At 43.0% G+C, this 13,430-nt stretch overlaps 1 protein-coding gene across 10 annotated transcripts; it reads left to right on the top strand.

The window, feature by feature from the left end:
• The first annotated feature begins 1,066 nt into the window (after positions 1-1,066).
• cdhr5-rs (cadherin-related family member 5, related sequence) lies at positions 1,067-13,181 on the top strand. 10 transcript variants are annotated; one of them, XM_085251356.1, is made up of 17 exons: positions 1,067-1,326; positions 3,138-3,226; positions 3,720-3,928; positions 4,007-4,063; positions 4,146-4,238; positions 4,367-4,453; positions 4,535-4,645; positions 4,847-5,011; positions 5,237-5,440; positions 5,547-5,558; positions 5,873-6,073; positions 6,149-6,271; positions 8,125-8,203; positions 10,455-10,648; positions 11,073-11,093; positions 11,306-12,211; positions 12,618-13,181. In XM_085251356.1, exons 2-16 carry the CDS (start codon positions 3,154-3,156, stop codon positions 11,654-11,656), a joined length of 1,980 nt encoding a protein of 659 aa, XP_085107482.1. In that variant the 5' UTR covers positions 1,067-1,326; positions 3,138-3,153; the 3' UTR covers positions 11,657-12,211; positions 12,618-13,181. The 10 variants fall into 10 exon arrangements, with proteins under 10 accessions (XP_085107482.1, XP_085107481.1, XP_085107483.1 ...); XM_085251355.1 differs by having other exon boundaries at positions 2,048-3,226; XM_085251357.1 differs by lacking the exon at positions 1,067-1,326 and adding an exon at positions 1,566-2,260.
• Positions 13,182-13,430: the final 249 nt, after the last annotated feature.

Genomic DNA, 13,430 nt, shown 5'->3' with positions numbered 1-13,430 from the left:
GTATCATATTTTAACAGATTACTGTTTGCACAGAGAACCGATTAGGCTTCTTTTGTGTGCAGGTGCAGGTCAGGAATCAGTTTATCCATACACTCAGTGAAACTACACTCATCCCCACGGTTACAGCCTTAAAGCTTTCTTTTAGCGTGATTAGTGATCAAACATCTGACACGCACATGGATGTGTATGTGTTTGTAACTATGTTTGGATCAGAGGTCACTGACTCTGATTGGTTCCTCCAGCTGTTCTCTGACCGCCCAAAAAGGAGGAGGTGAGGATGAGGGTGGACCTCAGAGTCCTGATCCAGGTTCCCCGATAAAACTGCTGTCATTTGATTAATGAGAGCATGCTCGCCTCCATTCAAAGAGCATGCTCAGTAGCGACTGTTTCATTAAGTCCATTCAAGCCGACTTCATTCCTGCCAAAATAAAGGGCTTGAATGCAAGAATCACAGCTGTTTTAGACTTTCCAGATGTGGAAGCGAATGGATCAAACACGGCACCAGACGAAAAGGAAGAAAAATTGCCTCCTTTTCAGGCTTTCAACACTACCAGAACCTGGACAGATATGACGAACAGGAAACTGAATGTTCATGAACGTCAGTGAGGAAAACTGTACACGTGACAGCAGCCACAACCAATGAGACAAAAGAACTTCTGACATGTGACAAGGTGGTAACTCAACCCAAGATTAGAATCCTTGCAGATGGCAGTGACAGTTACTCATAGTCATGTGACATGTTCAGTCCTGTGACCTGTGAAACAGGACGTGTTCATTTATGGCTCTGTGTTTGTCTGTGTGCCCACCCCACTCAGAGCCTCCTGTAACACCACATTAATTAAACATTTTCTTCTTCTACAAACAAAACTTAACAATAAAGGAGTCAGCTGAGAGCTTATTGGCTCTCTGACAGGAAATACTGACTAAAACAGCGTCTCCAAAGATGTGGATGTTTTACTTCTGTGTGTTTGAAATAAGCTCTGAAAGCAGCAGCAGGTGGAACCAACAGGATCCTGCTGCTTCAAAGTCCTGCAGCATGTGCATGTTGGCCTACTTATCCTGCTCATTAATGCCGGGTAAGCCTCTAATGCTCTCTCTCTCTCTCTCACACACACACACACACACACACACACACACACACACACACACACACACACACACACACACACACACACACAGTGACAAGGCGCTCTGTTCTCTGGGGACAAAGCAGAACAACAGATCAAGGCTGAAACACAAAAACATGAATGTGTGATGACATGAGGATGAAATCAGCAGCAAGGTCAAGAGACATCGGCCGACTGTAGGCCAGCAGAAGAGAGCGAGGTGAGTCTGTGTGAGGATGAAGAGTTGGTAAGAGGAAAAAGTGAAGTGGCAGGTGAAGGGTTAACACAGGCCAACACGCAGCGATCTGAACCAGTGGCTGTAAAAACTCTGGTCGTGTGTGTCTGTTGCTGTGTTGTTTTACTCCTTGTGATTTGTGTCATTTTATTCCTCTGTTCTCTTACACTTTCGATCAGGGATGTTAAACTCTTTCACATCCTGGGCCTCGTACGGGGGGGGGGGGGGTCAGACCGGTGAAACTGGCCTTCCTGTCAGCGTAAAGATGTTTAACTGCACATTTAATCCCTGAGTCATCTGAATATAAGATAAAGAAGTACAACTCCGGTGGCACATTTCAGTTTCTCTAAATGACAAAGAAATGTTGCTCCAGGTTTCGATAGCACTGCCCTGTAACAGGAAGTTTTTTTTCATTTACAGAAAATGTTTGTTCTTTCTTTTCTTTTAAGCTGGGAACCCATCATGATAAAAAAAAAAAAAAAGACATTTCTATAGCAGATTGCAAAAAGACAGGAACTTTTCTGTCACTTTATCTGTTACTTAATTACTGTGGTGTACTATGATTGTGCGTGTGTGAGTGTGCGTGAGTGTGTGCATGTATGGCGAACATTAAACACTTTGTTCCATCAAGTTTGATCAAGCTTTTTCAGCCTGTGATGGGACCTTGAATCAAACTGAGGTGTGAGGTTTATGTTTGAGCACACAGGGACTGAAGAGAAGGAAGCTGAGCTCGTGGTTGAGGAGACCAATGCAGGAAACTGTTCACCAGCAGGAAACCTTCGAGGAGGACGTTTCAATCATAGGCCTTCATCATCAGTCTGTTTTTTATGAGACTCTACACATCCTCGAGGCTGCAGGAGCATCCCTGATGTAGATGGAGAGAACACAGCAGAGCCTTTCAAAATAAAACCTGGATAAGGTGCAGTGATGATTTTCAGCTGAACACGTATAAAGTCGTGATGACCTGATAAAGACATATGAGCAGCGGTGTCAGCCTCTGATCCTCCTCTCGCTGATCCAAATTTTAAAAAAAATACCACAGCTTGAGTTTCATCCAGTTTTGACTCCACAGCTGCAGCTGAAGGTCATAAAAAATATGATCATGTGACATTTTAGTGGACCGCGGCAGAGCTCAGGGCTCATATTTTCAGTTTGGTCACGTCTTGTTTGTTCACCGCTCTGAGGTCAGCTCTGTTTGACCACTGCAGAGTTCCACCTCAGGACCTTTTTGTCACATGTGAACACAGCAGACTACACTGTGACCTCTGAGTTCGTATTTCCAGCTCATAGATAAAATCTGCTCAGATGTTACGTTCACACAGTGATTATGAAACAAGTGAAATGAATCTGAGAACTCACACAAACAGGCTAACAAATCACCTCAACGGAGCTGAGCCAGATGTTTTATACTATAAGGTGATGAACAACAATATTAGAGAGAAATCCACAGCAGTTAGACGATGGTGTAGAGACTAAGGTCATTTCATCTCAGTCATAACTTCATATATCAAATATATTTCAAGATATATAGGGTTTTTTTTTACATATTCCACTGAGCCACACTTGTTGCCTGACAGCAAGAAGTTCCTAAGTTCAATTTGACCAACTGGGGCCTTTCTGTGTGGAGTTTGCATGTACTCTGACTTCCTCCCACAGTCCCCTGGGTGTACCCTCAGACAGCTGGGATAGGCTCTAGCCCTCCCTACCTGAGAAACTTGGCTGGTTGTGTTGATTGTTGGTTGGTTGACTTTGTTGATGCTCTTTACCTATACTGCTCACTGACTTTGTGTTACCAGGTGGAGGAGGTCAAAGATGAAGATGTTGAGGTCCTGCAGGCTGCTGCTGTGGCAGGTGGCTCTCAGACTTTCTTATAATGTTGTTATAGGTAAGACAATTCAAAAACGGCTTTTCTCTGATATCAGGCACTTTGCCGTCGTCAGTGCCTTTTTGTCCACGGTGGTGCAGCGGTTACTAAGAAGGTTCCCGGTTTGAATCTCAATGTTGGATTAGGGTTTTTTGAGCATGATCTATGCCTGTGTGGGCTCTGTCGGATATCCTGGCTTCCTTCCAAGTCCTAAGACGTGCTCGATTGGGTAACTGGCAACTGTAAAATAATGGGAATGTGAGGTAAATACGGTGCAGCATGATTTGGTTAAATGTGGCTAGTAATCTAAGGTTGGTTTAAGGTGATGTGATAAAAAGATCCTGAAGTCCTAATCAGGACTAAAAAAGTAACTCTCTACTTTCAGACACTCCTGAGAAGTTTGTCTTTAAATATGTCTTTAGATAACAACAGAACCGGATCAATGAAACCATAATCAGTTATTGATCGTCCTCACTGCCACGGACACATCAGATATCCTCTGCTTCATCCTCAGCGAGCCTATGTCGGGAGGGCTCCGACATCTTCACCTCAGTCAGAGAGAATAGTCCAACAGGTGAATTCATCTCCAGCATCAACATCACTGCAGGTCCACGAGCTAACACCATCCGCCTGTGTCTGTCGGGACGCAACGCCAACTGGTTCTACTTAGAGGGCCGGACCATCAGACTCAACTCCTCAGTGTTCAGAGTCCTCGACCGAGAGGTACACCTGAACACCTCTCACCTGCAGCAGAAATACATCTTAAAATGTCTCACCTCATGCTGGATCTCTGTCTGACAGGTGGAGGGATCAGTGCTCATTGCAGAGCTAATTTGCTATGAAAATGACATCATACAGGTAAGTCATCTGAGGTCCTGTGCTGAGCGGTAAATACATTTGATGACTCAGAGTCGCTCAGGTGAGTCTGCACCTGTTTCAGGGTAACTACAGGATTTTGGTGGAGATTCTGAATGAAAATGACAACAAACCAAACTTCCTGTTGGAGACAATTCAGCCGTTCACCATCAGTGAGGTACAACCAGAAAAATTACCTTCATCTTAACCAGCCAATGAGCATCCATCACATGTACATCGTTTTAACAGGTGCCTCAGGTGTTTCCTCACCTGTGTAAACAGGATTTTTCATTGTTTTGTGTGTAGCTGACAGCAGTGAACTCGGTGGTTTTCACTGTGAAGGCTGTTGATGCAGATGGGGACATGATCAGCTACATCATCGACCCGTCATCAGTAAGAATAACGCCCACCAATTGCTGCTTGACCACGAGCTGCAGCTCTTTATTATCTCACCTGTCATCTGTCTGCCTGCAGCAAGATGCCGAGTTCTTCAGGATCGACCTGCCCAATACTGGAAAGGTAGTTCTGAACAAACCTCTGGACTATGAGACGAGAACTCACCTGCAGCTCATCATGTGGGCCCAGGTAACATTTAGACAGGTGATACATCCAGGTAATCAGGGTGAGGTCAGAGGTTTTATTTTACTGCGAAGTCATCACAGGACATTACACTCTAACCAGCAGGAATGCAAGACTATTCAACAAAAAAAACAAACCCTGTGATATCTGATCGTCAAATTATCACAGAAAAGTGAAAATAATGTCACACCTCTACATACCTGACAGGAATCAAACACTGTGGACAAGTTCAACACATCTGCTGTTCTCAACATCAACATCGAGGATGGTGATGACCAGTATCCTCACTTCTTGCCCTGCACACCTGTGTCTCCAGGTGTGCCTGTCTGCATGAATCCCACCTACACAACCAACATCACACAGAAACACCAGGTAAATACCCGAGGAACCAGGTGGATGCAATTATTTACAAACTGGCTTCTGAAAACATTACCAGACCATAAAATGTCAATAAAAACAGCCCAATGTTTCTGGAGATGTTTTTCAGTATCACAATATTTTCAAGTCATTTAGATTTTAGCGTCCCAGCATTTAGGGAACAAGTTTTATACCTGTCCACATACCTGCAGGTATTTATTTATTTATTTTTTGTTTCAGGACGTGGGTCTGGACTTTTCTCCTGGCCCAATCACAGCAGAGGATGGAGACAAAGGGATCAATGCTCCTCTCACCTACACCATCCTCTCAGGTCAGACTCACTCACACTCACCATTAGACTCATGTACAAACATGTGTGTACAGGTGTGTTTGCTTCACCCACAGGTGATGATCAGGGCAGGTTCACGATCAACAACACAACAGGTGAGATCAGGTTAACCAGAGCAGCAGATGATCATCGACTGACAACAAACTACATGCTCACAATCATGGTAACGACATACCTTCCTGTTTTCTGCTTCATTCACAGCAATTGGCCACAGTATGTCTTTTATACTGTCTTCCTTCTCTCACCCCTACCTGTCACTGCTGATGGCTGCCCCTCCCTGAGCCGGGTTCTGCCGGAGGTTTCTTCCTGTTAAAAGGAAGTTTTTCCGTCCCACTGTTGCCAAACTCATAGCACTTATCATATGATTGTTGGGTTTTTCTCTCTATGCATTAGTGTAGGGTCTACCTTACAATATAAAGTGCCTTGAGGTGACTGATATTGTGATTTGGGGCTGTATTAATAAAATTGAATTGAATTGAATTGAATTGAAAACTGTGAGACATCTACTTTCCCTCTCACCTGTACAGGTATGCCAGGTGGATGACAGGTTGAAGTACAGTGTGGCGTCAGTTCTGGTCAGAGTTCTCTATGAGAACGCATTTCCTCCGGCCTTCAACAGAACCACTTACAAAGGTTTCATCATCCAGAGCTCTAGCCCTGCCTCCATCGTCTCCACCTATGGGAACCAGGTGTTGCAGGTCCAGGTGTCAGACCGTGACTTCCCTGATGTAAGAACACATGCTACACTACCTGTGTTACTTACATCATCATATCAGTGAGTCATCTCTACTGTCAAATCACAGGGCAGGAACCCAAATATCCACTATTTGCTCCATCCTCCATCCGAATTGTATCAAGTCACAAAGGAGGGGGTTCTGATCGCCAAGACAAACCAACTACGCGCCTTTGACAGACAAATCCTACAGGTGAGTTAGACATAGATCAAACCAACTCACCTGTTAAACACCACCAGTATACTGTCACCACCAGTATCACGATTAGCTGCCGCTGCTAGCACCAACTCAATGTCTCATTGAGAGAGTGGATCCATGGTCTTATAGGTGGAATTTTTCCACCTTAAAATAATATCAGAAGTCTGAATAAGCAATAATGAGGGGTAGAGGCTTGATGGGCCTGACCTTCACCTGTAAGATGGGAATCAGGTGATTTTCAGTTTGTTAACTTTAATCCCAGGTTGGTTGGATGTGGTTTGAATTAGCTGAACCTGAAATTATTTTAAAGGGTGGATCTATCCTGGATGGTTTCTCTGTGTGTATCAGTGTCTGCAGGAGGTCAGTGACCATTACCAGGTCCAGTTTCCTTCACCTCCAATAAAATGATCAGTGTGCTTGGTAGAATAATGTTTAACATCAGGAAATTAGATAGTTTATATCTCACGATGATAGATCATGTTCCGATTGAAATAAAACAGCTGTGCCTCAAATATGGAGTAAGCAAGAAACTAACAGCCATGTTTGGAACATCAGTGAAAGTGTAGCTGATGGTTAACTGCAGAGAGGTAGTTACGCTAATATAAACTTATGAGCACAGAAAGATGGAGGAACATCTGCTATCTGCTAAAGTGATATCAGTAAAGTTCATGTTGAGAGACAAACGGCACCATATGACAGGAAGAAGATGCTGAAAATAGACCAAGGTCAGCCCAGAGGTCTGAGGTGATCCTCAGTAACTCTTACTGCTACCTGGTTTAGATTACTCTGAAAAAGTTCTGGACCTCAGCTTCAGATCCACATTGATTCTTCTCTGGGACGTTCAATTTTTGGTGTCCAGCACCCAGTGAGCGGACAGAGTGCAGTTGCACCACAAGTTTTTAAAAACTTAAAGACATGCTTCACAGAATAAAAGGCTGAAGAGGCTGAGAATAAATACTTTTATCCAATGAAACTAGAAACAGAGGCCTGGAGCACATTAACTTGTTAAAACTGGGTTTTAGAACTTTTAGGTCATATTACAATAACTCTTGAACATTTGGCGGTATCGAAAAATTCCAATAGGTCCAAAAAGCATTAACTCTGTGCTTTTTCACTGATATTAGAGTCATTATTGGAACCCCAGGCAGGGCGCCACATCCAAATCTTGGAAAATAAAACTGAAAACAACACAGCAAACAGCAAAAACGTCTCTGTGGAGCTGCTGTGACACCATGCTTAGCAGATTACAGTAATGACCCTAATATCAGTGAAAAGCACAGACTCACTGCTTTCAGGAACCATTGGAATTCTTTCAACTGAGCAAATGGTTTGGGGGTTACGGGAGTTGCAGATGTTTAAAAAAAGGGTGCAAAACCCCTGTCTGATGGCAGTGACAGGTGGTTAAAAAGCAGAGCCTCAACCGATGAGGAGACAATAGGAAGACAGCAAAGTAGTTTTTTTTCACTGCAGTACAATTTTTCAGTTTTAGTGTGATTCTACAGAAACAAACTAAGCTGAAGAAAGAAAAGTCCCCCTGTAGTCAAAGAATGCTAAAAATAAATCTGTTTGGATTTGTAAGAAAACATCTCTGTGAAATAACAAGGCCTCGGGCTGCAGTGAGACATCTTTCAGGTGGAAGTGATCCAAACACCAGAATCAGCAGGAGGAGAGACTGAAGATCAGGACTAAAAGCTTCACAGTGTGAATCCCCTTCAGCTCTTTGAACACTTTAATGTTGGTCTAGAAAAATCAAACAAACACAACAGTTTTTAATCATTACTTTGGATGATTTTTGGTTTTAACCTTAAGGCTGACCCGTGAACAATGATCTAATGTCCGCTCTGCAGGTCATCGCCAGAGATGAAGAGTCGGGAGAAGAAGTGTCAGCTTCAGTGGACATCGAAGTCCTGCAGAGAGGCCAAGCAGGTGAGCATGAAACCTGAGAACATGCGTTAATATGAACATACAAACACACATATTACAAACATGAAGCTGTGACATTACACAAGGTGTTATTTGACACTATTACTGATATTGTTACTCCTGCTCCACCTGCTGCCATTATTCCTTCTAATGAAGACTGTGAAACATTTCTTTCTTTCTAGAAAAAATAAGTAATGTAAGGAAAAAATTGTCCCCACCAGCATCTGCATTGTCAGTTCCTACGCCATCTCGGCCTGTCATTTTAGAAAGCTTTTTACCCGTCTCACTATCAGAGCTGGTAAAAATAGTTAATGCAATGAAAGCATCCTCCTGTTCACTCGACATTTTACCCGCATCGTATTTCAAAAATGTCTTCCACTCTATTGGTCCCTGTGTGCTCACCATAGTTAACACCTCACTGGGGTCTGGTAAAGTCCATGCTTATTTTAAAACTGCTGCTATACACCCCCTGTTAAAAAAAACCACGCTGGACCCATCTCTCACTAGCAATTACAGACCAATCTCAAAAATACTGTTAATTGCTCAGATATTAGAGAAGGTTGTGGCTAAGCAGCTTACAGCAGTTTTAGACAAACATAATAATATATCCATCCATCCATCCATCCATTCGCTTCCGCTTCTCCTTTTCAGGGTCGCGGGGGGCGCTGGAGCCTATCCCAGCTGTCATAGGGCGAAAGGCGGGGTACACCCTGGACAGGTCACCAGTCTGTCGCAGGGCTAACACATAGGGACAGACAACCATTCACACTCACATTCACACATTCAATAATATATTTGACAAATTTCAGTCTGGCTTTCGTGGAGCTCATTCTACTGAGACAGCCCTTCTTAGAGTTTCCAGTGACATTCTGATGCAAAACGATGCAGAAAAATGTTCTGTACTCCTAATGTTGGACCTCACGTCAGCCTTTGACACCGTTGACCATTACATTTTTCTTGAAAGGCTGAAATACTGGGTTGGTGTATCTGGGTCTGCCTTAGAGTAGTTCTCCTCGTATCTCTATGAATGATACTTTTCTGTGGCGGTCTCTAAGTACAGGTCATCTTCCACGTCCCTGTCCTATGGTGTGCCACAACATTCTGTGCTGGGGCCCTTATTGTTTTTAATATATCTACTTCCTCTCCGGCATATTTTGAGCCCCTTTGAGGACATTCGCTACCACTGCTATGCAGATGACATCCAGCTATATATTTCTTTTAAACCAGAAGATGTTTCTAAGCTGCAGATTCTAAATGTGTGCTTAGAATCCATCAAAGGTTGGATGGCTGACAACTTCCTCCAACTTAATGAAGAAAAGACCGAAGTCCTTGTATGTGCTCCAGACAGACATGTACCTAACATAATGAATGCTCTTGGTCCTCTTTCAACATTTGTGAAATCGTCTATCAGGAACCTAGGGGTAACCTTTGATTCTGCTCTTACCCTGGATGTTCACGTCAAATCTCTGGTTCAGTCCTGCTTCTATCATTTAAGAAGCATTTCTAAATTGAGCCCTTTAGTATCTCATACTGAACTGGAGATTGTTATTCATGCATTCATTTCACCATGATTGAACTACTGTAATTCACTGTTTACATGTCTAAACAAAAACTGCAGTCTGCAGATTGTCCAAAATGCTGCAGCAAGGCTTCTGACAAAAACATCTAAGTACTCTCATGTAACACCGTTGCTTATACAGCTGCACTGGCTCCCCGTTGAATTCAGAGTCCATTTTAAGATACTGGTTCTGACATTTAAAGCTCTTCAAGGATAAGCACCAGCCTACATCATTGAACTTTTACAGCCCTATGTCCCTAGTAGGTCACTGAGGTCTTGTGATCAGGGCCTACTTGTTATTCAGCATACAAGGCTGAAAACCAAGGGAGACAGAGCTTTTGCCACTGTGGCCGCCAGACTGTGGAACGCTCTTCCTCAGAACTTAAGATCTGCGGACTCACTTTTAAAAAACAACTAAAAACACATCTTTTTAGAATTGCATTTTGTTAACTTTTGTCTGTTTTTGTCTTATACCTTGTGAAGCACTTTGTGATCTTTTATTTAGAAATGTGCTATATAAATAAAATTTTACTTACTTACTTACAAGAGGGGACTGAATGCGAGCGGTCAAAGGTAACTGATCACTAATTCTTTGATGAGTAGGAAGGACATTGATCTGTTTCCTTTATTAGATAAACACACACACACATTCACAGCTCCCATGATGCTTTTACTGAAATAACTTCTGTGTTTCAGTGCCAAGTGGTGCGTTCAAGGAGCAACAGTTGTTTGGAGACGTGGACAGCACGCTGGCAGGAGGAATCGCTGTGCTTATCCTCATCGTGCTGCTCTCTGCGATTCTGTTTCTGCTACTTTGGACCGTCCATAGGAGACGCGTGCAGAACCCTGAGGATCGCCCCGCCATCGCCTTCGGAAAACATCCCAATGTGGTACGAAGTAAAACCTTTAACACACCTGAGGGGGTGTTTGAATTTCACACACCAGCCGGACAGAGAGCATGAGGGTCTAATGTGATGTAATTCATCATCCACCCATCCACCTTTCATGGAGTTGGTGTTGAAGCCTATGACAGCTGCCTCTTTGACCCGTTTTATTAAACCACAGGTTAGAAATCTTTGAATAGTCTTTTGTTTGAAATTTCATGAGGAAATAAATGCTGTGTTCATTCTGCTGAACCGCCTGAAACATGAAGCTATGAGTCAGACTGAGATGTTAAACTGTTGTCTAGAGCGTTTCTGCAGCATCACATATTCAGACTGCTGTTTCTGAGGTTTGTTCCGCTCACAGGTTCAGATGATAAAATCTGTTGTGTCTCAGATATTAAACTGAGTCATGTGTGTCATCTCTCTGCAGAGGTTACTGTGGTTTCACATGGTGAGTTATTCTGAATGTGATGTCGCTTCCTGTGGTTTCAGTACTCGTGTCATGTGGTGAACAGTAGATCCTGAAGTCCTCAAACACAGCTTTCATTGATGTCATGATTTTACTATTTAACACATTGGTTCCTCTTTAGCTCCTGTTTATAGCAGGACTTTATGCGCAGTCTGACTCAGGTGAGAGACTGACCTGTGCTGTGTGATTCTCAGGTGAGCAGCCCACCTGTCTTCGTGGACGAGTCGTCACACGGCAGCAGAGCTTTTACTCGTCAGTCTGGCAGTTTTCATGGCAGACAAGGAGTTTACACCAGGAGGCCATCTCTGCTTCCTCCTCCATCATCATCACAGCTCAGCGAGCCTGGAGAGAGCAGGACCAGACCCCCTCTTCCTCCTCCATCATCATCATCACACCTGTTTACTGTTGCAGAGAAACATGAAGGTGGAGCTCACACCTGGGAGGATCTGAGGTTGCCAGTTGAGCCCGCAAGTATTCATGGTGAAGACATACCAGCAGTCAACACTGGGATGCCTCAGAGAGACGAAAACATGAAGACTGATTGATCAGAGGAGATGCCACTGGTGTCCAAACCCTACCAATCAGAAACCAGAAAGAAACAAGTCACATATTCAGCCAATTAAAGAGCAGGAATCCAAACTGTACTTTAGTCATACTCGTGATTCACTTTTTTTTCTTCTGGCGGCCTTATTGGGGGGTTTTTGTGGAGAAAAAAAGTTCAAAAATAAAAACAAACTTTTAATGATGTCAGTCTTTTTATTGTTTCCAGAAGATTAATTAATTTTGTTCTGATAATCAGATCTCGACTTTAATAAATCAGGATTTTACAGACACATTTGTAAAATCAACCCAGCCATCTGTCCGTCCATCCAGCCATCATCAATCCAGGTATCCATTTGTCTGTCCATCCATCCTTTACTGTTAAAAGTCCGCTTGTTCATTGTAACTGTTTATACTACGTTACCCATGATGCACCTCGGTATCTGTACTTCCGGTTGGGAACGTGTTCAGTGCAGTTCTGCACAGATGGGAGGTGTGTCGGAGGATAACGTATTTACTTGCATTCCTGTGTGAGTTAATACTGTGTGCGTGCTTACCATGTGAGTATTGTAAGATGAGAGTGATGCTTGTTTGACTTTATCTGTGTAATTTGCTACGTAAGAGGCTAGTCCCGTTGCTATCGCTAAGATATGTTTTTTGACCTACTACAGGCAGGCTTGTGTTCAGCCCAGATTTCATTCCATATATGACTTACTGTCAAGCATTGTGGTTGTAGGTGGATGTAACTATTTACTATGTTTATTCTCTGAAGCGTTGTAATCTGCAGAGGTCTGGTTTGCCAATGTATATCCGAGCCAGAAATTAATTTATGGTCTTAGGGTGCCATCTAGTGGCCATGAGGTTATGGCAGATTGTATAACATTACGCTGGAAACCCACAGTACTGTAGAAGGGGTACACTGCTATCCATAGTGGTTAATACAAATGTTTGTTTTTCTGTTTACAGATGACCACACACACCCATATACACACTCACACCCCCTTTACCTGCATGTGAATACTGTAATGCCTCCCTACCAACGCTGTACATCCTGTTGATGTCATCTGCCACCTCCTTAGTAAAGTTATTTGAACTACATCACTGTGGAGTACCATTCCTTCTGACCGAGGACGACTCAGTTGAAGCGTGATCGGCAATCAGTGCAAACATACATTACATTTACCTTACCCTAACCTGTCACCTGAGGAGTCAGTCTTGTGTTCATGTTTATCAATCAGGACTATTGATCAGTTTCTTCTTTTTTTGGTTGTAAAAAAAAAATCATCATCCCCTACTGCAGCTCTCGAGGTGGAAACTAAAGCTCTTCACCTTCCTCACTTCTCCCTGGCTCTTCTTCACACTAAAAACAGTTATCATGTTTCCAGTGAGAGATCACGTGACCGGTAGTCCTTGTGACATCATCGTGTTGCAGAAAAAAGCATATTAAACACATAAAGAAAAATTTATAAAACGGATCAGTATTGATTACCTGCACTGATAATGTCTGATAATAAAACACATTTTATTTAATATTTTTCATTGGTATCTGTCAAATTTCTGTTGTGCTCTTTATTGTTTTATTCTGATTAATTCTTTCTGAATGGATATTGATTGTTTGTGATAAACAGGTCAACAAAAACTAAACGCTTGTTTTAAGTTTCCGGAAGGAGGAAGGGAGGATCCTGGAGACTACCAAAGAAAACAAAGTCCGTAAAGTTACCTGAAGAGAGGCGTAACTCGCCGGATGCCGCCTGACACACCTTCACAATAAAAGATTTA

The sequence above is a fragment of the Mchenga conophoros genome, linkage group LG17 (assembly GCF_057382185.1).
Source record: "Mchenga conophoros isolate Kocher_MC1m ecotype Shallow Benthic linkage group LG17, M_conophoros_male_GT1.1, whole genome shotgun sequence".
Classification (NCBI taxonomy): Eukaryota; Metazoa; Chordata; class Actinopteri; order Cichliformes; family Cichlidae; genus Mchenga; species Mchenga conophoros.
The sequence above is the reverse complement of the archived record's forward strand: the minus strand, read 5'-3'. Positions and strand labels throughout refer to the sequence as shown.

Excerpts from the sequence above, each read along its gene's own strand:
- cdhr5-rs (XM_085251356.1), top strand. The coding sequence starts at position 3,154 with ATGAAGATGTTGAGGTCCTGCAGGCTGCTGCTGTGGCAGGTGGCTCTC. Across the intron at positions 4,239-4,366 it reads AGCCGTTCACCATCAGTGAG|CTGACAGCAGTGAACTCGGT; the intron begins GTACAACCAGAA and ends TTTTGTGTGTAG. Across the intron at positions 8,204-10,454 it reads CCTGCAGAGAGGCCAAGCAG|TGCCAAGTGGTGCGTTCAAG; the intron begins GTGAGCATGAAA and ends TCTGTGTTTCAG.